The following is a 25,315-nucleotide window of genomic DNA, read 5'->3' on the forward strand; positions in this document are numbered from 1 at the left end:
AAAGGTTTTCTGAACATAGTATTCCATATCTATCTTAATTTTATGGTTTCCAAGGAATTGGGACCCTAGGACGGTTTAGTAGTCCAGAACTGATGCTGTTGTCTTCATACATAGCTTCTGCTTGCACCATCAAAATACTCCTTCTGGGCCTCCCTGTGGCCTAGGGGTTGTCTCAGTGCTACTGTTGCAGGGCAGGGAGAGGAGCACCTCTGAACCCTCAAACCTGCCTGCTCTGATAGGTTCTGCCATCCACAACATCAAGACAAAACATATAAGACCTTTAATGGAAAGGAGCTTTAATACAATGAGTGTGCAATACAGAAAAGATAAAGAATATAGTTTCTAAATTAAACACCCAAAGTCACCCATCCCCTCGTGGGTAAAAGTCCACCCAAAAGGGATTGGCCCAAAGTAAGGCCTGAAAATCTGCCACAAGTCTAAAGTACCTTCTAGCTGGGACCCATAGAAAAGGATCAGAAATGACCAGGCAAGTCTGGGAGGAAAAGAGCAAAATCAAAATCAAGATGAATACTGCCACAGTAACCTTCCCACGGGTCTCTCACCCACCTGTTTCAACAAGTCCAGAACCAAGAAGCAAGCAGTTTCTTCACATGTGTCTCTGCTCCATGTGCCTCCCTCAGGTCGCCTTCTGACTCTCTATCCTGCTTCCTTCCTCTTCAATCTCCTCTCCAGATTTTTCTCCAACCTGCTTAGTTCCACCTCCATTTGAGTGGGGCAGGGAACCTGGAACCTCCCCTTTTACTGGGGACCCCCCTGTTACCCTACCATGACCATGTCATGGCTCAGCAGACCTCTCCTATCTTGCCTGCTGCTCCCCTCCGCAGTGTTTCAGTCACTCTGCCTGTTCTGCTCTCCACTCTGTCTCTGGTGAACCCTCTCCTCTCACTCCCCCCACCTCTATCCTATAACCCAGTTATTGCATGTGTAAATAAATAAAAATAAATCTTAAAAAGAATTTGGCATTAACCACGCCTAACACTGAGATGGTTGGGGTTTCTCCTCACCTGCGCCTGCCACTTCACCCACTGTCCTCAAACTGCATCACACTTAATCAGCATCCAAAAGCCTTAGAAAGGTGTGTGTTTTGGGTGGAAGAGGTGTAGGTAGAATCTGGCTTGAAAAACTCTACCTTTTGCCTCTGACCGTTTCACAAAGGATGGGGCCTCAAGGAGGCAACAGCACAGGGCACCCCAGCTCATCTTTCCTCATCTCTCAGGGTTTCTTTCCTTGAAGCCCTGCCGCTTGCTCGTGTCCCCACCCCATCCAGAGCCAAATCCCTTCTATCCCTTGGAAATTTCACAGCCTCTTGCCTTCACCGGGCCTGATGGCTTTCTCCTTGGGTCAGCTCTGCCGGCCTCCACAGAGGTGTGGCCTGTCTGCTGCTGGAGGGGGTGAGTGCTGTGCGAAGAAACCTTTCTTGAGTTGTGCCTGAATTTCTCTCAAGCACTTTTGAAACCACACACTTCAACGTCTTGAAGATCTAACTTCCTTGTGAAGGACACTCTTGCCACTTCATCCCACTTCACATCCAAAGAGGTTTGTACTTCTCTTATTCATACCACTTTGACTTGATGTCTCAGAAAATAAAATGGGGTCATTTCTCCCTTTCCTGTCTATTTCAAAGCATTGTTCATATTAACCCTTTTGAATGATGGCCAGATCATTTCCCCTCTTGGTGGGTGAAGTTTCAGTTCACCTCATCCCAACCACTACTTTGCCTGTAAAACAAAGTCAGTAGTGCAGGCTTCTGGTTGCAGGGAACCCTTACCTACAGATGAACTCACTTCCTTCAAATCATGAGTGTTTTGATCATTTCATACCTTTAAAATGTTTTTTAAAGTTCTATATTGTTTCATTTCTTACCTTTGGTGGGCCACTGATTATGCTCAAACTATTCAAAGAGAAGCTTGAAAAATAACCTGTAAATTTCCTTCATGGTGATTGGAACTAGGTTCTTGCATTTATATGACTACAATTCCAGGTGTTGCTAAGTCTATAAAGCCATGACTAGAAAAAAGTAGATGGAATGACCATATTCCATTTGACTTTTCATGTACCAAAAGTAAAGCCAGTCCACTCCCATAGGTGTACTTTGTGAAAATGGTTTGCAAGGGCAGTTTGAAACTTTGACCTCATTCATTTTGAAACAAAAGATAACCATTACCAAAAAGATACCCATTACCTGTTAATAAGCCTGTTAGATTTTATGAAGTATGCGGACATGTTTCCAATGTTAGAACACACATATCTAGCTTCTCCTTTGGTTTGCACTGGATTCCATTTTGTGGAGGTTCATGACTTATGTAACTCTATCCAGCCAATCATGGGCGTATCACTGCTGGGCCCCATAGGCTGTGTGTTATATGACCAAAGCACCCTCCCTGGGGTTAGACTTTTTTTTTTAAAGATTTATTTACTTATACATACAGACCTGGGTTTCAGGCCAGAGAGGTGCAGGGGCGGTGAGAGGATTCACCAGAGACAGAGTGGGGAACAGAACAGGCAGATTCATGAAGTACACTGCTGAGGGGAACAGTGGGTGGGTCAGGAGAGGTCTGCCACGCCATGTGGTCACCTCTGGGATTGAACTCATGCTGAAACGGCTTTAGCTTCTTAGTGCTGTGCTTTAACCCGCTGTACCACAAGGGAGGGCCTGGAGTTAGACCTTCTTATGCTTTCACCAGCAGGTATGAGAGACTCCATTTCCCCACACCCCAACTCTGAATATTATTCAAGCTCTCAATTTTTTTTTTTTGCCATCTAATGAGTGAAAAATGGTCTCTTACATATACATTAATATACCATTAATAAATTGTGCATTGCTTTATTCTTTTGTGGATCATGTTTTCTTTTAATAAAAGTCATTGTTTATTTTTATATTAGATTTCTTGTTCTTTAGTTGACTTCTGAGAGTTCTTTTAATCTTCCAGATTTTACTAACTTATGTTGAAACTATTTTCTCCCTACCTACTGCTTCTTTCTATTTTTTAAAAGATTGATTTATTTATGCATACAAGAACTAGGGTATAGGCAGAGGTGGGGGCAGTTAGTGAGAGGAGTCATCAGAGACAGAGTGGGGAGCAGAACAGGCAGATTGACTGAAATACACTGCTGAGGAGCAGCGGATGAGACAGGAGAGGTCTGCTGTGCCATGTGGGTCAGCTCCCTAGCTATGGATTGAACACATGCCACAGTGATTCATGCTGCAATGGCTGGAGATAGTTTGATAGTATTGAGAATTCAATACCTGCACCACCTGTCTCTTTATTGTGTGTATAGTGTGTTTGATTTATTTTTTGTTTTGTTAATTATAATATGTATAACATAAATTTACTATTTTAACCATTTTTAAATGTACAATTCAGTGGCACTAATTAGTCACAATGTTGTGCAACTATTGCCACAATTTCCAAAACTGTTTCAACATCTCAAGCAAATTCTGTAAACATTAAGCAATAGTTCTCCATTCCTTCCTCTCTCCATCCAGCCCCTGGTGACCTCTAACCTGCTGTCTCCATAACTTTACCTATTATATACTTTAATGGAATCCTACAACATTTGTTCTCTTGTGCTTATTTCATGTAGAATGCTTTTTATTTTAAGATTTATTTTTATTTATTTATGCATACAAGAACCAGGGTACAGGTCAGAAGTGTGAGAAGTGAGAGGAATCATCAGAGACAGAGTAGGAGAACAGGCCAAGCTACTGAAATACACTGCTGAGCAGAGGAGCGGGTAAAACAGAAGTCTACTGGGCCATGGGAGTTAGCTCCCTGGCCGGGGATCGAAATCATGCCTCAGAGGCTAGCAGTAGCTTGATAGCAATGAGACTTTAACCCTGAACCACCAAGGAGGCCTGCATTGTTCATTTTTTGGGAATTTTTTGTTGTTGAGTATTAGGAGTTCTTCATATATTCTGGATCTATACCCTTATCAGATATATAATTGCAAATTATTTCTCTTATTCTGTAAGTAATCTTTTTATTTTCTGGATAATTTCCTTTGATGCATACTAGTTCTTAATTTTAAAAAGTCTAATCTATGTTTTCTCTGGTTGTATGTGCTTTTTATATCATATTCCTAAAAGCAAATCATGAAGCTTTTCCTCCATGCTTCTTTGAAAAGCTTTATTTAGAATTAGTCCTTTCATTGTAAGATTTTTATTTTATTTATTTTACATAGAGGAACTGGGATGTAGGCCTGAGGGATGTGTGTGTATGTGTATGAGAGAGACAGAGGGTTCACCAGAGACAGCATGGGGAGCAGACTGGCTGAAATGTGCTGCTGAGGGGAGACAGGAGAGGTTTGCTGCTGCACCATATGGGTCAACTTCCTGGCCAGATGGAACTTAGGCTGCCCATGGTGATAGGAGGCCCATCCTGTGCTACCAGGAGGCCCTTCTTTACAGAGTTTTATAGTTTGAACTCATAAGTATAGGTCTTTGATCTATTTTTTGAGTTAATTTTTTTATATATGGTATGAAGAAAGATTCAACTTTATTGTTTTGCATATGGAAATGTAGTTGTCCCAGCACCATATATTGAAGAAACAGACTTGGCATCCTTGTCAAAACGCAGTGGAGCTGGATAACATAAATGATAGTATATCCATACAATGAAATGCTCTGCAGTCTTAAAAGGAACAAAGTAGATATATATATTCTGATAGGGAAAATGCTCCAGGCTCTAAGAAAAAATATATTGTTATAGGTGCCTCTCTGGGGTTAAAGTATCAGCTCTATCAAACTATCATCGGCCACTATGGCATGAATTTGAACCCTGGCCAGGGAGCTAACTCACATGGCCCACAGACCTTTCCTGTCATACCTGCTGCTCCACTCAGCAGTGGATTACAGTGGCTCACCTGTTCTTCTCTGCTCTCTGTCTCTTCTCCTGTGAATCCTCTTGCTTCTGCACTTGCGGCTTACATCCCAGGTCTTGTATGCACAAATAAATGAGATAAAAATTAAAAAAAAGCAAAGTGTGTGTGGGCCCTTCCTGGTGTGTATATGCATAGACAAACATATGCACTCAATTGGCTCAATGGGTTGAAGCACAGCACTATGAAGCTAGCCACAGTCACTTCACCATGAGCTCCATCCCCAACAAGGGAACTGACCCACACAGCGCAACAGACCTCTCCTGTCTCACTCGCTGCTCCCCTCAGCAGTGTACTTCATGAATCTGCCTGTTCTGCTCCCTACTCTGTCTCTGGTGCATCCTCTCACTGCTCCTGCACCCCACTTCTGTACGCATAAATAAATAAATCTAAAAAAAAAGCAAAGTGTGAATTAGTGTGTAAATGTTACATTTGTGTTTTTATATGTCTGTCTATGCATATACACACCATAATATGATTTGCATATATGGAAGGACACACACTAAATTGTTAATGGTGATACTTCTAGAGAGTGAGACTAGGAAAGTGGTATGTGCCAGCAATAATGGTATCTTCACACCCATTTTTTTTTTCAGGGGATATGGGACAATGACCTTTCCCAACTTTCTTAAAAAATGTGATCTTACCAATGAGAATCGCCCCCCACTCCTCTTCTCCACCTTAGTCTCTCTTGCATCTCAGTAGTCAGGATTAAAGAATTCTGAGATGATGGAGGTGCTTTGTGAAAACAGCTTGATCAAAAGTCATTGATCAAGGAGAACAAGAGAACAGTACACGAACACTCACTGTCCACCCTAGACTGAGATGTGAGTGAGAAATAAACCTTTGTTACATTAAGCCAATATCATTGGTAGGTTTATTTGGTGACTTGTGGTAGATGGTAGATTAAAGATAAGCGGAAATTCCTTGACACTGCTTTCATTGACAACAGGGGTCTCTCCCCCCTCCCCCCGCCACCCCCCCCCCCAGACCTTAAATCTGGGGCTGGATTGTGACTGGTTGGCCAGAACACAGCAGGTGTTGCTGTGTTAGCATCTGGGCTCAAGCCTTAAGACTGGCAACTTTCTTACTATTTGATGGAATGCTTATTTTGGGGTGCTCCTCCTCAGGAGCCACAGTGCTCTGAAAAACCTCAGTCACATGGAGGGGTCCCATGGAGGGATCACATGTAGGCACTTTGGTTTTCAGCTCTAATGGACCTTCCAGCCAACATCGAGTGACTGAGTGAGCCATCATTAGTAACCATGCTAGCTGGGCCTTCCAATGACACTAGTCTTGTCACTGCAACCAAAAAGCTAAAAGCAAGATCACCCAGAAAAGCTCAGGCAACATTCAGAATCATGAGGGATATTAAGAAATAATATGCATTGAAGCCTCCCCAGTGGTTTAGGGCTTAAGTCTCAATGGTAAGGCCAAAGTTCAACCCCTGGTCAGAGAGGTGACCCACATAGGGCTCAGCAGACCTCTAGACTGGCCCATAAGCCACTCCCCTCAGCAGTGTATTTCAGTAGCTCCCCCTATTTTCTTCCCACTCTGTCTCTGGTGAGTCCTCTCATACCCCCAATCCCTGCAACTCTGGCCTACACCCCAGTTCTTCTCCACAAAGATAAATAAAAATTTAAGAAATTATAAAAAAAAAAGGGCCCTCCCTGGTGGCACATAGGGTTAATGCACAGCACTAAGAAGCTAAAGTCATTTCCCCATGAGTTCAATCCCTGCCTGCCCCAGGGGTGATCCATGTGGCAGGCAGACCTCTCCTGACCACTACCCCCCTCCCCTCAGCAGTGTACTTCATCAGTCAGCTTGTTGTGCTCCCCATCTGTCTCTGGTGAATCCTCTCACTGCCCCTGCACCTCTCACTGCCCCTGTACCCCAGTTCTGTATGCACATATAAATAAATCTTAAAAAAAATTATAAAAAGGAAAAGGTAACCCAAACACCCCAGAACAACTTGTGATCAATATGAAAGGAAGGCAAAGAGGCTCATTCTTGTACAATTTGAATATTTGGTTTTGCATGAGATTAATTTTTCAACTGAGAATAGCAACAATTTGAAATTAAAAGTCTAAGCACTGGGTTGTGAAAACTGTGAATATTTCTGATATCACAGCAACAGCAACAAATATACTGATCACCTTCTCAGTTGGTCCAGTACTAGGGGCTGAAGATAGAAGATAGGGGTCAAGCTTGACTTGGGACGAACTCTCCTGAAACTCCCAGACTGTAAGGAAGACAGATCATAAACAACTAACCAAACATAGCAACATGATCCATTCTGGGAAGGGCAGGTACTCTGAAAGGCAGACTAACCAGATGATACTCTGGACACAAGTGAGTTAGAAGCTATTTCAGATTGAGTAAACTGGGAAGGTCTAATCAGAGGAGAGGCAGTACAGACCTTAAAAGTTCTACAGAATGTACACTAGGAAGTTAAGAATAGGGAAAAGCCCAAGGTTTAACAAAAAAACCAAAAGCAAAACAAACAAACAAACAAAAAACACAGAGGGTTCTCTTGGTGGCGCAAAGTGTGAAAACTCAGCACTGCAATCGGCCAATGCCAGTTTGATCCTCGGTCCCAGAAGCCCAGGGCGTGATGGGGGTGGTCTACATGGTGCTGCTGACCTCTTCAGTCTCCCTCAGCAGTGTACTTCCGCAGTCTGCCTGTTCTGCTCCCCACTGTCTCTGGTGACTCCTCTTGTCCCCCTCACCTCTGGCCTGTATCCCAGTTCTGTATGCATAAATAAATAAATCCTAAAAAAAAAAAAAAAAGGAGAGCATAGATCTGTAGGTTTGGGCCTAACCTTTTAGCCATTGGCAGATAACTTTTCTGAGTCTAGATTGCTTCCACTAATGGTATCTTCATACTGTTTCTTCCAAAGCTAAATGGATGTGTGCTGTTACATGCTGAGCATTTATGTCTGGCACATGATATATACTGTGTTAGGGATGACTGTGGTTGGTTACTTCCACATTGACAATTTATTTTTAAAGATTTTTAAAAAGGGGCCTCCCTGGTGGTGCAGTGGGTTAAAGCACAACACTAAGAAGCTAAATCCACTTCAGCTTGAGTTCGATCCCTGCCTGCCCAGGAGATGATCCACATGGCGTGGCAGACCTCTCCTGACCAGCCCGTCCGCTGCTCCTCTCAGCAGTGTACTTTGTCAGTCAGCCCGTTCTGCTCCCCACTCTGTCTCTGTCTCTCACCACCCCTGCACTCTGGTGTGTACCCCAGTTCTGTATGCATAAATAAATAAAAATCTGAAAAAAAAAAAGATTTTAAAAAAGGATTTATTTATTTATTTATGCATATAGAACTGGGATATTGGCCAGAGGTGCAGGGACGGTGAGAGGATTCACCAGAGACAGAGTGGGGAGCAGAACAGGCAGATCAACAAATACACTGTTGAGGGGAGCAGTGGGCGGGTCAGGAGAGGTCCACTGTGCCATGTGGGTCACCTCCCTGGTGGGGGATCGAACTCGCACTGAAGCAGCTGCAGCTGGCTTCACAGTGTTGTGCTTTAACTCATTGTGCCACCAGGGAACAATGAGTTATTTATGCATCCAAGATGCTGGGGGTATAGGTTAGAGGTGTGGGGTGGGTGAGAGGACTCAACCAGAGACAAAGTAGGGAGCAGAACAGACAGATCTACTGAAATACACTGTTAAGGGGAGCAGTTGGAGAGACAGGAGAGGTGCTGTGCCATGTGGGTCAGCTCCTTGGCCAGGGGTTGAACTCAGGCTGCAGTGGCTGCCAATAGCTTGATAGTGCTGAGACTTAACCCCTTGAGCCACCAGAGAGGCCCTCTACCATTGACACTTTCATTCGGCATGGTAAGAATGATTAGGAGCCACATCCTAGGAGCTAGAGTGCCTGAGTAAGTAGCTCCTCTATTGAGCTAGCTCAGTTCCTTGAAGGTTATGGTTGGGAGAACAGGTTCAAAAACAAGGCCAGCCATTTATATTATGAACTGAATCTGGCAGTAAATAAAATGAAATAGCCAGATAATAAAGATCGAAGATAAATATTTGTAACGAAGACCAATAACTTCTTTTTCACAGACAATGACAAATTATTTTAAAATATTCAAGTGTTCTGTGAGTCAAAAAAAATGGGTTAGTAATTCCTAACTCCAATTTGTGAAAAATTTCCCCTCTGTCCCTGGTGCTTGGCAGAGCCCTATTAGCACATCTTTCAGGGTATACAGCCCCAGCGACTTTCAGACTTTCACGTGTAGCTAGGCAAGTGAGCCAGTGCCATAGGGGATTCATTACTATAGCCAGCTGTGCCCTTGGGGCACACCTCTGGTGAATGTTCCACCTATAACTTACTCATTCAACAGACAGGCTAGACTGGGACTGGGGCTGAGGTCAGAGAAGACTTAACTCAGTGGAAGGGCAGGGAAGCTTTCCTGGAGGAGCTGACCCATGAGGAGCCAGAGGGATGAGAGGGGAAGGTGTTCCAAACAGCAGACAACATGTACAAAGGAAATGGGGGTCAAAGACCATGATGTGGAGAACTGAGCCTACTGCTACTGCTTTGTAGTTTCAAAGCAGGGCAGGGTACATGGAGTTTACTATCTTACAAGTCCTGTGACCTATCCCCATTCCCATCTCACCAGAGTTGTCACCTTCAGGGCTTATGTGGCCAACATGGTGTAGTCTCGCTCATTTCTTGGGGACAGACAGGTTTGCATTCACTCATCTACAGCAGGGCCAGCTGGAGCCTGCAGAGAACAGTGTGTCCGGGGTTAGGCTGGGCCTGATGATTCACTGCCACCTATACCTATAACAGATGAGGCTCCTCAGAGGGAAACCTAATAAAGTGAACCGTTGCCCTGCCAGTTGGGATGCCAGGATCCAGCCTGTGCAACCTCGGAGAAGCCTCCTCTTTTGTTTTGGGCCAAAGTTTTGCTAAATGAAATCAGCTGTACTCTCCACTCTCAGAAACCTAACTTTTCTGCTACAAATTGGGCCCTAACCCTTGCTCCCCAAACATGTCTACTGTCCTTCCAGGCCGAAATCCAACAGGAATTTTCATGTTATTGAACCTCTGCACCTGTTCTTAGCTGCTACCTGTAATGTTATCTTCTCCGGGCCAGTTCTTACTGCATCCGGCATTTGCCACCTCTCCGGAAAGAGGGCCTCTGCCCTCCAGTCCCTCCCTTCTCGGTGCTCTCTTACTTCTCGGTCCCCTCACAGATCCGGGGAGCCCAGAGGGCAGGGTCGGGTGCGAGCGGGCTCCAGGTCCCCAGCTTACCGCTCTCTTCTCCGGGAGAGCGGGCGTGGGCGAGCACACGTCACCCCTGAATTTGCTCCGGGAGCCATGAGGTTATTGACTGTCCGACCTGGAGGTCCCGCCTGCGGAATGCGCCAAGAGGCGCGGGGGAAGCCGTTTCGGAGACCCCGACTTCCATCCTGGCTAAAGCCCTCTGACGGCAATAGGAGACCCCACATGGGTGAAAAGTCTTCGTGGGGTCTGGGTGGCGTCAGCCATGGAGCGGTTTCTGTCCCCTCCCCCAGCCCCCCGCGTGGCAGCGCGTTCAATTCTCCGCTCCCAGAAAGGGCTGGTACGAGCCGGGGGTTCCCCGCCGCCACCCGCCCAGACGTCACGGAGTCTCCTCGCCACCCCGCCCCCTCCCCACCCCCCTGGGCCGCGCCTTCTTAGCGCGGGGTGCCTGGCTAGGTGCTGGCGGGAGACGGCGGCCATGGCGGTGCCCCACGCCATCGACACCCCAGCCGCCCACTGGAAACGCCACATCGTGCGGCAACTGCGACAGAGGGACCGCACGCAAAAGGCCCTCTTCCTGGACCTGGTGCCGGCCTGTGAGTGAGCCCAAGTTAGCCGACAGTCGCGGATGGGGGTTGGGGAGCCGGGGAGAGAGTTTGTCTGACTCTGTTCTCAGGGTATTGTTTTTTAAAAGATTTATTTATTCATGCATACAGAACTGGGGTACAAGCCAGAGGTGCTGGGGGGTGGGGGCGATGAGAGGATTCACCATAGTCTGAGAGGGGAGCAGAACAGGCAGATTGACAAAGTGCACTGCTGAGGGGAGCAGCGGGAGGGACAGGAGAGGCCTGTCGCCACGTGGGTCAGCTCCGGGTGGGGATCGATCTCGCACTGAAGTGACCACGGCTTGGGTTGGCTTGGCAGTGCAGAGCTCCAACCCGCTGAGCTACCAGGGAGGGCCTGACTCTCAGGGTTTTGACCTAAGTGCAGCAACACATTGTTGCCTCCAGAGCCTTGGACCTGCAGGACCACTTGTCTGTTACACCCGCGGTCCAGTGTCCAGCCAGTACTTGCCTTTCCCAATCCAGGCTCTGCTTAGAGTTGCTGCCAGTGAGGTGCTCCCTCCTGGTGCCTCTCATCTGCTTCCCCTCAGGGTCTGGCCCCACCCCTTGCTAGCTGGGCTTCCTAGGCACCTTCTTGTCTGGGAGTGTTGGATTTGTGGGGTGTTTTGGGTTTCCCCCTTTCAGGCGGTCTCCAGAATAGGCTGGGTCAGTCTACTTGGTCTCCATAGCCCAGGGAAGGAACATGGGGCTGTGTGAAGCAGCTCCTTCTGGACAGTCGAGGCAATCAGTGAAATCCCAATTCTCCAGGGAGGAAAGGCAGCCTCTGGCTTTGCCTGATGGTGATACTGGTTCAAGTTTTTAGAGCACCTGTGAGCCCAGCATGAGGAAAAAGCAGGATGTTAGTTAGGGTTGCCTACCGCTGGGAGTTGGCCTCACCAGGGAGAGTCACATTCTCCTAGAGTAGTTTCTGGGGAGCTGGTCAGAAACTGAAAAGGTAGTTCCAGCAGGGAATAGACAGGTAGCATCTGTGTGTAGTGCCCTTGATCAGCTGAGATTCTAGGTCTGCTGAAAGTCTGACCAGAATCCCTTCAGCTCTGTCACTGGGCCTAACCTTGGCTTCAGTTTAACCACAGCCTCCCTGGGGGCCACTTCTACCCTCACTTCCCCCAACTGCATTTGCAGCTCCGGTCCTGGGAGACAGGAAAGTTGTCTCTGCAACTTTCCAGGCTGCTGGTTCTCTCCCTGTAGGGTTGTTAGGCCAGACCTCCTGCCCACAGGCAACCTCACTTTTCCAATACTCTGATGGGCAATGGAACATTTCCTTTTGAAGGGGGAGTCACCCCCAGGATTGCTGTGAATCTGAGATTAGAGACACTCTGCAAGGCTGAAATCACAGTTGAGGGTTTAGTCCTCTCTATGGTGTTTGGCAGGTCATATCATTAAGCCTCGTGTCTCCTCGAGAATTCACAAAATGGCAACTTCCTTCTATCTGCTGGGGTACCTCTGCAGTGCCCTTGTGTGAGAACTAGGTCAGGGACCTTAGCCAAGGTTGCAGACAGGGGTCTAGGTAAGGTTGCAGAACTGGGCCTGTGCTAATAACCATGGAAAGAGGAAGTGACTGTGGGTACGGGGAAGGTCTTTTGCAGAAACTACCAGGCTCTAGGAGTTTCTGGAGACTTTCTGTCAAACTCCGAGACTTTTTGTTCTGGATTGGAAGAAACAGCGACTTTGGGACATCAGGGTAATTTTTCAGTCCCAAAAGCTAGAATCCTTGGAGGGTAAGTAATACGGCAAAGGCCACAGGCAGGTGGAGCTGGTTTGTTTCTTCATCCTCCGTGGCCAGGCAGAGATGAATCAACCCCTGGCCCCTTCCTTCCTTCTGACAGGACCCTCCTTGGCCACTGTGCGGCCATCTCCCTCTGGAGTGGTGGCTGCCCTTTGTTTCTGGGAGAGCAGTTCTTCTTGAAGGGCCTGTCTGGGGGCTGATGCTGTGATCAGCTTGTGTCAAGGCTGAAAGTTCTGGTGGAGCTATACCAGAATTGCAAGCGGCAGGGCCCAGCCTGGAGACAGCTTCTCCATTCTGCATCCTCAGGCTCCTGCAGCCCTCCCAGCCAGAGTAACTCCTCTGCTAGGAATCTGCTTGAAAAATATCTGACTTTGCCCCAGGCTCACTTTCTTGCACCCCTAGATAATCGTCTTCTAGAGAAAGCTGAGCTGCTGACCAGGGTCTCAGAGAAACTTCAGCCAGAGCCAAGCGATGTCACTACTCACCAGGGCCCCGGGTGAGTGTGTGTGTGTTCGTGGTCACAATGGATTGCCTGTATCTGGTCCCTGCCCCCACTGCCTATGCTGGGTTCATTATTTCCCTGGCATCTTATCAGCCCCAGCTCAGCCCAGGGGAGGGAGCAGGAGGGCTCTTGGGCCTTCCCCCAGTCCAGCTGCTCAGAATGCTCCTTCTCCCTCACTCTTCTCAGTCTATCCCTGCATTTCTCCCATCACCTCCCTTCCACACCCGATCTTTATCCTTCCTCTCTGTCTCCCAATTCCTTATCTGATGCCTATAGTAAAGGTCTTGCAATCTATCCTAAAGCTGGAGTGAAAATAAGAACCAGCAGTGGCTTGGACCTGGGAACTCATGGCCCAGGGGCTGGGTGTGGGGCGTGGAGAGGTGGGGGGTGCCAGAGCCGAGGAATCATGGGCAGGAGACTTGCTCTCTCAACTGGCTTTCTAACTTCCAACGTTAGAAAATTTATGGCTCTTGTTTCACACTTCTCTTGTGCACCCTTTGGGTTCCTTGAGGCACTGGGGAGACTGGAGGAACAAGTAATACTCTGATTGGTTGGCAGGGAGGAGTTGGGGCTTGACTCAGGTCAAGTCCTATCACCAGCCACTCTGAAGGCAAAGTGGCAAGGAGAAGAGGAGAGGCTTCGGCTCGTGTGTGGTGAGGTAGGCTGGACTGGGGTCTAAGAAAAATGGGGTGGGATCAGGATCCAGGACTTCCCAGAGGATGTGTCCCAAGGGAGCCCACCAGTGACTTCCCCAAGCCCAATGCTTTGAGTCTGGACAGGCTCAAGGTGCTTTATGGGTCGGCTCTGCAGCCCAGGATGAAGTGGGCTCTAACTGCAGCTGGAGGCGAGGTCAGGAAAGTGTGGGGGAAGTAGGAGGGAGCAGCCCATTTGCCCTTCCAGTGGTCTAGCCTGCTCTGCTCACTGACCCCAGATTGATGCTCGACATACATTTCCAAATGGAAAGAATAAACTTCCACTTTCAAGGCAGGATGCACTACCTCCACCTGACATTGCTGTCTCCCCCCACACCCCACCATGGTGTCTGTTGGCTTCTGTTTCACCACTAGCGCTTGAGTGTGTTCACTGATTCTCAGACCCTCTCTAGTCCAACCTTCTCTTCTGAGCTCCAGACTCTCTTGCTGCTTTTAGTTATCACCTCTAAACTCAGACTCACCATCTCCCCTGTAAAACATAGCTCCCTTAAGAGGTGATCCTGGCAAGCACTGGCCTAAGAATTATTCCAGCCATTTCCCACAACTTGATGGTTGCAGAGGAGGAAACAGAGCCTTGGAGAGGCAGAGTCAGCATATGAATTCCCTTCTACAGGCCCTACTTTCTTGATCCTGACTTACCCTTTCAACAAATAATTTTGACAATAGATCTATAAATCCAAGGCATAGGGAAATGAAGCAGGAAACAAGACCTGGCTCCTGTTTCACCGCTAGCGCTTGGAGTTTCTAGTTCACTGGATGAGACTGATATGCCAATAAACACATGCTCAGTTAACAACATACAAAATCATCTGCCTAGCTAGTGTGGGAATATGCTCTAAGCCCAGAGAGAGCCTCTCCTGGAATGTGTCTCTTGTAGCTGCAAGTTAACATTTAAGTTGCATTTAATTCTCAAACATCTGAGCCCCCTTTTGGACTGTTAACACCCCAAGGCTTAGGATTCCTATGGCATGTCTCCATTGTATCCCAGGGACCTCCCTCCACAGGCCAGGCTTAATAATTATTTGTAGACTGATGAATGGAGTTGACAGGGCTCTCTCCATTGGTAGTCACTGGGCTAGAAACCCGGGGAGGGTCACCTGTGATGTTCCCAGCCGTCTATCCTCAGCTTCTTTGTGTCTTATACCACATCTGGTATAAGATCCATCAACTTTTCTGTTTCTTATACCATAACTGGCCTGGTTCAAGTTACCCTCATTTTTTCTCTAGATGACTCATCCCTTGACACCTCCATCCATTTTCTGCACAGCACTCAGAGTGATAAGTTTTAATAATAAAAAAGACTTCCACTAAGAAAAGATAAGCAATCTACAAATACATCCTTGCTGTGAAGATTTCAGGAGAACAGAAGCCCACGCAGTAAAAAAAAAAAAAAATTAAAGCCCCTTTCATCATCACTCCCCACATCAGTTTGGGGTGCATCCCCCAATGAGATGCTATGAGCCTGGCTGCCCAGTTCTCAGGCTCTGGTTCACTTCCTGCCACACTCTTGACTCTAAGTGCAAAGACCACTTTGCCTGGGAATTTGTCTGTACCCTTCCCTCAGCACTCCCTGTCACTTCACCAGCCAGTTCTCACTGGATGTCAGTGGATGAGAAGTGACTTTAATCAATACTTTTCCACATAGCACAATAAGCATGTATCATTATTATTATTATTTTGACCTTTTATTTAAAAATAATTAGAGACTCACAGGAAGTTGCAGAGACAGTACACAGAGGTCCTGTGCACCGTTCACCCAGTTCTGCCCATCTCATTTGCATCTTACATAAACAAGTGAAGTGATATTGTTATAAAATACGTATGTACTCCTTTGTCATTTTGTCTTATGTGTAGATGTGTGTGACCATTAAGACAGCAGTATTTCCTCACCACAAAGATATTCCTCTTGCTATCCCTTTCTTGTTAAAAATCATTCCTCTTCCTCCAACCGCCCTTAGCTTCTGGCAACCACTGTTCTGTTTTCTCTTTATATAATTTGAATTTCAAACAGCATCAAATACAACATTCAATAACAAAACATCAAGAAGGTAAATGACAGGTGAGGAAGTAGAAGCGGGTGGTCTGACTGCTTGTGTTGGAAGAAATTACTAAGGTTACAGTTGGCCAGCTATGGAAGCAAACTCCCTGCCCTGGGGGTGCGGTCCCTCCCCAGGCTGGCCCCCACAGGGACCCTCGATCTGCCCCTCACCAGGCTCACATGGGAAAGATCACAGGAACAGGTTAGCCACAAGAGTCCCTAGGCTTGGTTATTTCCTCGTGTTCCTCTCGCCACCGTGATAGGAACTGGTTTGCTGGGGTCTGTCCCTCCCAGGAACCCCTGAACTCCAAAAAGTGTGACTTAGACTTCATCTCTGTGGCTTCCCCAGCTCTCGACTCTTGGTTGAAGGTCTGCTGAGTGAGGCTGTGGTATGGATAAGAGGCCCTTCACCCCATTCTTGGCCTGGGGTCAGTTCCAGTATTCAGTCTGAGTTCTGCTCCCACAATCTATGCCTGTGTGCCTGTGCGGGGTTCTTTGTTGCGTGCTGGGACGGGTGCTTGGGGAGACAGGGAACAGAACCCACATTCCTCGAACTCTTCTTGTAGCTCTTTACTTGATGCATACTGTACCTTTACTCTCCCCCTCCCTTGGGGCACAATGTTAGCTGGTGGCCTAGGCTCAAATGTCAGCACTGCTGAAACTGACTTCGGGCAAGACACTTCAGGTCTTCTCCAGTGTTCTTCATCTGCCCCTCACCAGGCCCACGTGAGAAAGTGTAAAATAAGAGAAGACAGCTGTACCTATCTCATGGTGTTTTGGGGGGGATTTCAAAAAGTTACCACATGCAGTGTTCAGAACAAGGTTGAATCGCAAGCGTGACATAGACCTTTGCGATTACTGGAAAAACGATTCCTCCCGATAAATTTGTATCATTCTGTGAGGTGAGCACTATCACTCCCATTTATAGGTGAGAAAGTAGAGGTTAAATGACATCCCAGATCACAGAAAAAAAATGGCCCCGCTGGGCTCGAAACTCGGGTCTTAGATTTCAGATCAAGCATTTCTCCAGGCAAGATTTGAAACCTGTGTGAAACTCAGCTCTTCTCTGAGTGGAGGGGGTGGGTGGCGTGGCAGACCCTGCCCCATCAGCTCTGCTCAGAGGGGCTGGCGGTGCGCTGTGAGCCCTAGGGAGGCGCCCATGCCCACCTGTCCGGCCCCTGACCACCCCCAGATGGCCTACCAGGTGGTGGAGAAAAGCTCAGCCCTGGCTGCCCTGGAATCGGTGCTGGAGGAGCGGCAAAGCAGGTGAGGTTCCAGGTCATGTCTGGGGCACGGAGGGCCGAGGGGGTGATTTTCAGCCGGGTCGCTGCTTTCCCACACGGCTGGTCTTAGAGATCCTGCCTGGCCGCAAAGCCGCGGACAAGCCCGTTCCAGTTCTGCTACCGGTTGCCGCCGGGTGGTGACAGGGGCTCCCCCCTCCTCCAGCCTGGCGGCCCTGGAGGCCCGCGTGGCGCATCTGCAGGAAGCGCGGGCGCAGCAAGAGGAGCAGGTGGCGGCGCAGCAGGCCAGCAACGCTGCGCAGCGGGCGGCCTACGAGGAGCTGCGCGCGCGCGCCGCGCTCCGGGAGGCCGCACTGCGCAGGCTCCAGGAGGAGGCCCGAGACCTGCTGGAGAGGCTCGTGCAGCGCAAGGCTCGCGCCGCGGCCGAGCGCAACCTGCGCAACGAGCGTCGCGAGAGGTGAGGCCAGGGTGCCCCTCGGGATGGCTTGTGGTCGCGCCCTGACAAGCGGGGCTACCTCTCCGGCACCTGGCGCCCAGCACATCTCCGAGACGGGATAGGTCTCCCCCCACCTCCCGCGCCCCCCAACCCGGGCGACCCAGGCCCTCCCTGCGGTTCTGGTGCCGCTTCCTACCGACTGGGTACTCCTGTCCCCCAGGGCCACGCAGGTGCGGGTGTCCGAGGAGCTGAAGAAGGCTGCCAAGCGGACAGTGAGCATCAGCGAGTAAGAGTGGGCGGCCCAGCGAGTCTCCGCTACCGAGTTTGCCCAAATGCCTTGAAGCACCCTCTTTAGGGTTCTACCCGCTGCCCACTTGCACCTGCCCGGGCCACCTGTGTGCCTAACTCCACTCTGCACTGTCCCAAGGCCTCCTAAGGCGGAGCCCACAGAATAGGGCCCTGGGTGCTGGAGCAGGGGGAGGGGAGATACGCAGGTGTGGGGTTGGGGCGCTGTGCTGGTCCCCAGGCCTTCCTGAGGGACTTTCTCTCCCAGGAGTGCAGACACCCTAGGCGGTGGGATCAAGGAGGGGAGAGAGGCTGAGGTCCTTGCTGCTGAACCAGTGACCCAGGAGGTTGAAGCTGGAGGAAAGTGGTCAAGGTCCTTTAGGTGAGCGCTGTCCCAAAGCTCAGAGCTGTGCCCCCCCTGGGGAGTCTTCCTTTAGGATCTTGGGGCCAGTTCTTGGCTTATGAGGGACCTTGGGAAACACTGGGATACACAACACAGCTCAGACCTACCCAGTACAGCTCTTATAACCAATGCTTAGAACTATTTGGGGTTAGTGCCAGCTCTGGGACCCCAATCTTTGCCCTCACCTTTTTCTTCCCTGCACCAGAACTCCAGGGGTAGGCTGTCAGACTGGTGAAGGGCAGTCACGGAGCTGGAAATGTAGGCAAGGCCCAGGGCTCAGCTGTTCAGGCATGGGTGTGTGTATACAGATGAGCAAGCTACGCACACAACACAGGGCCGTGAGAATACATTTCTGTACACCTGGGTTGGCTGAGTGAATGTGAATATGTAAAAGCATGTGTAGAGGTGAACTCACATGGGTGGTACTTGATTGGACCTCCAGTTTTTGGGGACCCTTCTCCTTGATCTTTCCCAGTTATTGATTTGCTTGGCAGTAAGGATGCCCCTTTCCATCACGTAGCAGAGTGCACACGTACTGGAAGGCTTGTCTCTTCAGCCTTTCCTAGTAAGTTGCTGGTGTCCAGTGAAGGGACCTTAGAAGAGAGGTACCAGATGGCTGGTCCCCAAAGGTCATGGCTGTCCCAGTGAGTCAAGGCATCCCAGGACATGTGAGCATTTTTGAGGTCATTCTGCACGTATAGGTTTTCTCATGCCGTTGCTCCAGCCTTGTGTGCGGGGGGCCACATTTTCCCCTCTCCTCCTACAGGCCCTGGCCAAGCCTTCCAGCAGTTTTAGTGGGGGAGACGCTGGTGGTGAGGTAGCTTTTACCATCATGGTGGAAACAGGGAGATTTCACTGCCAAATCTCTTGTGCCACTCTGGGTCGCTCTGGATCATCCTACTCTCCTTGTCTTGAAGGAACCAAGTTCTTGTGTGGAACTTGAGGCTTTGAGCCTCAGAGTCCCTGGTACAGAGTGTATTGGAGAGTGACTGCTCTCTGCACCTCCACCGTGCTGCACTATGGCCAGTGCCGTAGCACATCTTCTGATTCTGCCCCAGGTCTGCCTCTGCCACCTCCCTGACGCTGTCCCGCTGTGTGGATGTGGTGAAGGGGCTTCTAGAGTAAGTGTGTGTGTACCCCTTCTGTGTGTGAAGCTCTGTGTCAGGTCCCCAGGGACCCAGGATGGGTCTCTGTGTGAGCTTCTGTCCATCTATATGCCATCCAGCTGGCTGTGTGGAAGTCTCTGCTGAGTTTTCGAGGCAAGAGCTAGTTACGTGACCTCCTTCCCAGCCCCTGTGTGGCTGGCTCTCAGGCTGTTATCTAAGATCCTTAAAGGGGACTGAAAACTCCAGCCTCAGGCTGGACAGCAACTACCAGTCAGTTGGGAAAAAGACTCAGAAGCATTAGGAAGTTATTCAGGGTCACACCAAGTTATAGCAAGACCAGGATTGAAACCCCAGGGTTGAAATCCTGAGTTTCCTGTGGATAGTCTACCCTTGTCCTGTCTCAGTGCCCCTCCCATTTCCATGTAGCTTGTTGGGCCAGAAACTGGGCTGGGGCCACACTTGCTGCTCCTCTGGGCTGTGTTCTGCTGCCTGCCTTGTCTGCTTCATGTCTGCATCAGGGGAGCTTCGGGCTCCCAGGTTAGACGTCCTTGTTGAATGCCCTGCTTTAACCTATCCCAGTTTCAAGAAGAGGCGAGGCCACTCCATTGGCGGAGCCCCCGAGCAACGATACCAGAGCATTCCTGTGTGTGTGGCTGCCCGGCTTCCCACTTGGGCCCAGGATGTGCTGGTAAGACAGGAGCTGGGCCACATGCATGGGCGGGTTCCTGGGGAGGCAGGCCCCAGGGTGGTCCAGGGAATCCTGGGAAACAGGGCTGGCTCCTCAGCAGCCTTGTGGAGCCACTCAGCATTTTATAATGGGTGGATGGACTGAGGTAGAGATGGGAGGCTGGGAGACCAGGCAGGATAGTGTGGGGGAGCATAGGGGGAGGCTGTGGCAGGGTTCAGGCAGAGGTGGTGACGGGTACAGACAGGTTTGAAAGTCAGGGTTTGGGTAGAGACCCAGGGTGTGCACAGGTGTGTGTAAGAGCCTGTGAATATATTCAAAGGGGTTTGGGTGTGTGTGTGTGGGGGGCAGGGGGAGGCAAGTACCAGGAAACCAACCTCCTTTCCCACCCTCCCGCCACAGGATGCCCACCTCTCCGAGGTCAATGCTGTCTGTTTTGGCCCCAACAGCAGCCTCCTGGCCACTGGAGGAGCTGACTGCCTCATCCATCTCTGGAATGTTGTGGGTGGTGAGGCTCTCCCCCCTACAGGCCAGCCCACTCCTTTTGCCCCAGACCCACCTTTGGTTTGCTCCTTAGTGGGAAGAGCTCCCGTGTTTGTGTTTCATCACCTGGAATGCTCTTGTGGCCAGCTGACCCCTTCATGATTTCTGGGCACACTGCTCTGAAGGACGGAGCCTCCAGCTCCTAGGGTCCAGACCTGCAGCATGGGGAGGATTGAGCTCAGATAGTACCATTTGGGGGAAGCTGGGGATCCTATAGTGTGGGTCCCCTATTGTGAGGTTCTGTAGGGATAGGTATTTGATTAGGTCACTGGGATCATTAGACCATCTCCAATTGTAGTATCACTGGAGCGATCAGAACTCAGTGGACGTTAGGAGACAAATGTTAGCTGTCTGCCTTGTGCTATATAGAGGGGGCATGTATGGAGTCAGCGTTGGCTCCTGGAGGCCTCCTAGAGATGAGTCTCCAGCTGGCCTGGCCATGGCTTGCTGTGTGACCTAGTGTGTATCCGTTTTCTCTGGTCCTCTCTCTGTCCTTTGGGGTCCCCTGCTGGAAGTTCTGGGAGTTGCAGCATACCAGACCCAGAAATTCTCTCTGACTTGAGAGAGACTGATCTTCCTATCCCCAGTCCCAGCCCCTCCTTATCATGAGGTTAGTGATCTCATTTCACCTGTGTCTTCCTTTGATTCCCCCCTCCTCCACCAGGTCGCCTGGAGGCTAACCAGACCCTCGAAGGAGCTGCTGGCAGCATCACCAGTGTGGACTTCGACCCTTCAGTGAGGGGACTCTGCCCCAGTGGCATGGGATACCTTTCCTCTCAGTCTCTTCTCTGGGCCAGTGGGGGCTCTGGACCCGAGGGAACTTAATGGGTGTGCTGGAGCCAGGCTCTTGGGCTCCGACACAAACACTCCTCTCTGAACTCTGAGACTCTTAGGCCTGCCTGGGTGGCCTGAGCCGTGAAGCTCCAGGGCAGCCCCTGCCCCATTTCCCTGAGGGATGTTGTTTCTGGCTGGGCCAGATCCACAATCTCGTTCTTCCACTCCTATCTCTCCAGGGCTCCCAGGTATTGGCAGCTACTTACAATCAGGCTGCCCAACTGTGGAAAGTGGGGGAGGCCCAGCCTAAGGTGAGACCTGACTGGGGAGGTCCTCTGGGAGTCTGGGGTCACGTGTTGGGTCGGGGGAGGCTGTTATGGGCTGCTGGAGATGTCCTTGATCTGTACCTGGGTTGGGGGCAGGAGACACTATCTGGACACACAGACAAGGTGACGGCTGCCAAATTCAAGTTAACAAGGCACCAGGCGGTGACTGGGAGCCGAGATCGGACGGTGAAAGAGTGGGACCTTGGCCGCGCCTACTGTGAGGCCCAGACCTTACCCCTCCTTCCCACCCACTGGAGACCCTGGGCTAGACCATAAGGGACCTCAGCTTGCTCTCTGGAAGTGACTCTGAGACCCTCTCTTTTGTTCCTCATTGATGTCTTCTACCTCGTTTCTTAGTGACCTGAGGCTTTGAACTAGAAAATAGGGGATATGTGCTTTAGTCTGGGGGGGAGTGGGGGACACTGCCCCTGCATGCTTCCTGGGCATCAGCTTCACCAGATGTCCTTTAAGTTGGCTCCCAACAACCCTTCTCTGAGGTCATCTGCTCCTTGGTCCTCAGGCTCTAGGACTATCAATGTCCTTTCCTACTGTAATGATGTGGTGTGTGGAGACCATGTCATCATTAGTGGCCACAATGACCAGAAGATTCGCTTTTGGGATAGCAGGTAACAGGTCTGGGCTGTGGGTGGGGTGGTGGAGGTGTGGGGATGCAGCTCCCATATTTCCTTTTTCCTTTTTCTGGCCATGATAGGTGAGGGGACCCCACCTAAATGAGACCAGGGTGCTGGCACTGCCAGCTGGTGGCCTCCGGTACTGTCACTCCTGGAAGGCTCAGCTGCTCCCAGGGAGCTATGGCACCTTCTTAGTGGATCTCAGTCCTATCACTGGCCTGTGTGGCCTGCCCATCCACATAGAAAATCCTCCTTCTTTATTTAGTCACCACTTTTGGTTTAAAATGGACCCAAATTTTAGTTGTTTTTTTTAAATCTCAGAGCCCAACGTGGGACTTGAGTGTGTAAGAGCCTCTGCTGGTACTATGTTAGGGCTGTTTCAGGTCTTCCTCACTTGTCTGCAGTGACCACTATTTGAAACTCTTTTCTCTCTTTCACACATAGACAGACGTTCATTGTTTTCCCTCTCATACTTACCTTTGTGACCTGAGAGTTTCATGGGCTCTACTTCTAGTCAAAGGCTGCCCAGCTTCCTGCTGGAGGGACAGGCTGCTGTGGGAACTTAGTCAGGGTCAACCTCAGAGATCAAAGACAGCACCACTGGGTTTGTGAACCTGTCAGGAGCAGCCTTGTAGCGTGGCTGTTGTCACCTCTGTCCCTGCTCCTCAGGGGGCCTTGCTGCACCCAGGTCATCCCTGTGCAGGGCCGGGTCACCTCCCTGAACCTCAGCCAAGATCAGCTCCATCTGCTCAGCTGTTCCCGAGACAACACACTCAAGGTCATTGACCTGCGTGTCAGCAATATTCGCCAGGTGTTCAGGTACCTATCCTGTGCCCACTGACCTAGGGCTCGACTGGAGCATGTGGACCTTTTGTCCTCTGTAGAAGGCTCTCGGGGACCTGTCAGCAGGTGGCCTTCTCTGGAAGTCCCTGTGAACCAGGCCCTACTGAGGTCCCCAACCCTTTGAGGGAGAGACAAAGACCTTGAGGCTGCGGGCAGGGCTGGCAGCCACCTCTGTTCTGATCTTGACCCTGTCTATCCCCAGGGCTGATGGCTTCAGGTGCAGTTCTGACTGGACTAAAGCTGTGTTCAGGTGTGTCTGTATAGCACACGCCAGTGCTGAGTGTGCCCCAACTCTGTGTGTGTGTATGTGTGTTCTCTCTTCACCTCTGATTTTCCCTCTTTTGCTCTGGCTACTGCAGCCCAGATAGACACTATGCACTGGCAGGTTCCGGGGATGGAGCCCTCTACATCTGGGATGTAGACACTGGAAGACTGGAGAGTAGCCTTCGTGGACCCCACTGGTGAGCTCTGCCATCATCTGCTCACCTGCCCTCCCCAGTCCTGCTCAACTGGTTCCAGGTTCTGACAGGCTTGGTACTTGAGGTCACCATGCCTTGTCCCCACATCTTTCACCCCACCTGCCCCCCACCCCTTCACTGTTGACCAGTTGTCTTCCCTATGCACTGGGTCCCACCTAAACCACAGCCCCAAGAGCCCATTTTGCAGGTGAAGAAAGGACTTCCCAGGTCTATTAGTGGGACTAAAGCCAGGCTGCAGGCCAGTTCCTGATGCCCGCTGAAGCCTACATCTTTCCTCAGCACTGCCATCAACGCTGTGGCCTGGTGCTGCACTGGGAACCATGTGGTGAGCGTGGACCAGGCCCGGAAGGTTGTGCTCTGGCATTAGTATCACGACTCACCCTGCTGGGGCTGGAGCTCCAGTCTGAAGCCTGAAGCCGGAGGAGAACTTCACCATGTTCCACAGGGCTGCAGGGCTCCAAGGCTGGGGAGTGTGGGTAGGTGTGGCCTCAGGGCATTTAATGGGAAGAAGGCCTGGCAGGACCTAGCCTGTCTGTATAAAAACCAAGTATTGTTTTGTTTTTTTTTCTATTTCTGTCTCCTCACTTTCCCCAAAGTGGGAAAAAAATTGCAACTGAATTGGTGTCTGCTTTCCTCTTTGCAGCATGCAGGGATTAGAGAGGCTTTGGGGATGATGGTCTGAGAGATCTGGGTTGGGTTTGGCCCCCTTTCCTCCTACACAACAGGAGAAGAAGTGGCCAAGCCTGTGTGCTCTTCACAGGCACTGGAGGCGGCTGAATAAAGACCTGGAGGCAGCAAAGGGCAGCAGCTCTGGAAGCCATGGGGTCCGATTGGGTCTTGAGGCCAAACCAACATCTTGGACCTTCCTACTTCACAGCCGACATAGACTGAGGCTGAGGGAGGCCCTGGAAATTCCGAGGAGGTTAAAGTGGATGTAGCCCAAGAAGATCCTGTGGAAAAGGTTCTAATGAGCCAGAGAGCGATGTCAAGTGCTTGGCATACCAGGCTGCTTATCGACTGGGGTCATGCAAGCTCCAGACGTGGAGTGTGGAGGGGTGGGAGCGGCCTGTGTGTGTCTGCATTGTGGAGGGCAGCTGTGGACTGGTCCTGGAATTCACTTCAAAGGGCACCAAATTTAATCTACAAACTGGGGTATGAGGCAGGCCTGACAGGGTGGAAACTGGACCCTCTACTTCCTTCAGCATGTAGGCTTGGGGAATGGTCAGCATGAGGACCTGGGCCATTCACCAGGCAGCAGAGGGCACCTCTGTCTCTGACCTCATGGGGCTCACCTCAGCTGAGATTCAACGGCTTTACTCTGGGACTCGCACCTTTCTTCTTTACCACTTTATAGTGATCTTCCTTGGGGATCTTCATAGTCACAGGGCTTTTGGAAAATCATTCCTAGGATAGGTAGAGTGTTTGGAACCTGGTCTATAACCAGATGGTTCAGGTGTGCATCAGTCCCACTATATAGTAGCAGAGTAATTTTGAGCAAGTGGACGATGTCCTTTCCTGTAAAATGGGATAATAGTAGTATCCATTGTAAGAATTCAGTGCATTAATGCCGGGGCTGTTAGTACCCAGGTCTGTACTCTGCCCACTCCCAGATTACTCACTGTCCTGAGCGCTAAAAACATACTCTGCCATGTCCTGGGCACCTTCCATGATGTAATGCCTGGGGCTGCCCTGCCCTGCATCCTAAACGGTCTCTCCTCACTCAGCCCATGGTCAGAGTGACTTTCTAAGGTGTCACATTTTTGTAAACAACTCTTGAATATCCTCCTGCTCTTTGCAGAGAAACTCCTTGGCA

At 50.1% G+C, this 25,315-nt stretch overlaps 1 protein-coding gene across 5 annotated transcripts; it reads left to right on the plus strand.

The window, feature by feature from the left end:
• Positions 1 to 10,601: 10,601 nt before the first annotated feature.
• ATG16L2 (autophagy related 16-like 2 (S. cerevisiae)) lies at positions 10,602 to 25,306 on the plus strand. 5 transcript variants are annotated; one of them, XR_001145484.1, is made up of 19 exons: positions 10,604 to 10,743; positions 12,899 to 12,992; positions 13,557 to 13,656; positions 16,942 to 17,015; positions 17,196 to 17,447; positions 17,647 to 17,712; positions 17,980 to 18,093; positions 19,173 to 19,235; positions 19,800 to 19,908; positions 20,308 to 20,413; positions 21,113 to 21,183; positions 21,462 to 21,533; positions 21,645 to 21,765; positions 22,069 to 22,174; positions 22,850 to 22,999; positions 23,226 to 23,273; positions 23,383 to 23,484; positions 23,782 to 23,978; positions 24,263 to 25,306. XR_001145484.1 is itself a non-coding variant. In XM_012725589.1 (18 exons), the coding sequence occupies exons 4-18, from the start codon at positions 16,942 to 16,944 to the stop codon at positions 23,867 to 23,869; spliced, it is 1,542 nt and encodes a 513-aa protein (XP_012581043.1). In that variant the 5' UTR covers positions 10,602 to 10,743; positions 12,877 to 12,992; positions 13,557 to 13,656; the 3' UTR covers positions 23,870 to 24,104. The 5 variants fall into 5 exon arrangements, 4 of the variants coding, with proteins under 4 accessions (XP_012581043.1, XP_004683232.2, XP_012581041.1 ...); XM_012725589.1 differs by lacking the exon at positions 24,263 to 25,306 and having other exon boundaries at positions 10,602 to 10,743; positions 12,877 to 12,992; positions 23,782 to 24,104; XM_004683175.2 differs by lacking the exon at positions 24,263 to 25,306 and having other exon boundaries at positions 23,782 to 24,104.
• Positions 25,307 to 25,315: the final 9 nt, after the last annotated feature.

The sequence above is a fragment of the Condylura cristata genome, unplaced genomic scaffold (genome assembly GCF_000260355.1).
Source record: "Condylura cristata isolate star-nosed mole 26May11 unplaced genomic scaffold, ConCri1.0 scaffold00015, whole genome shotgun sequence".
Taxonomy (NCBI): domain Eukaryota; kingdom Metazoa; phylum Chordata; class Mammalia; order Eulipotyphla; family Talpidae; genus Condylura; species Condylura cristata.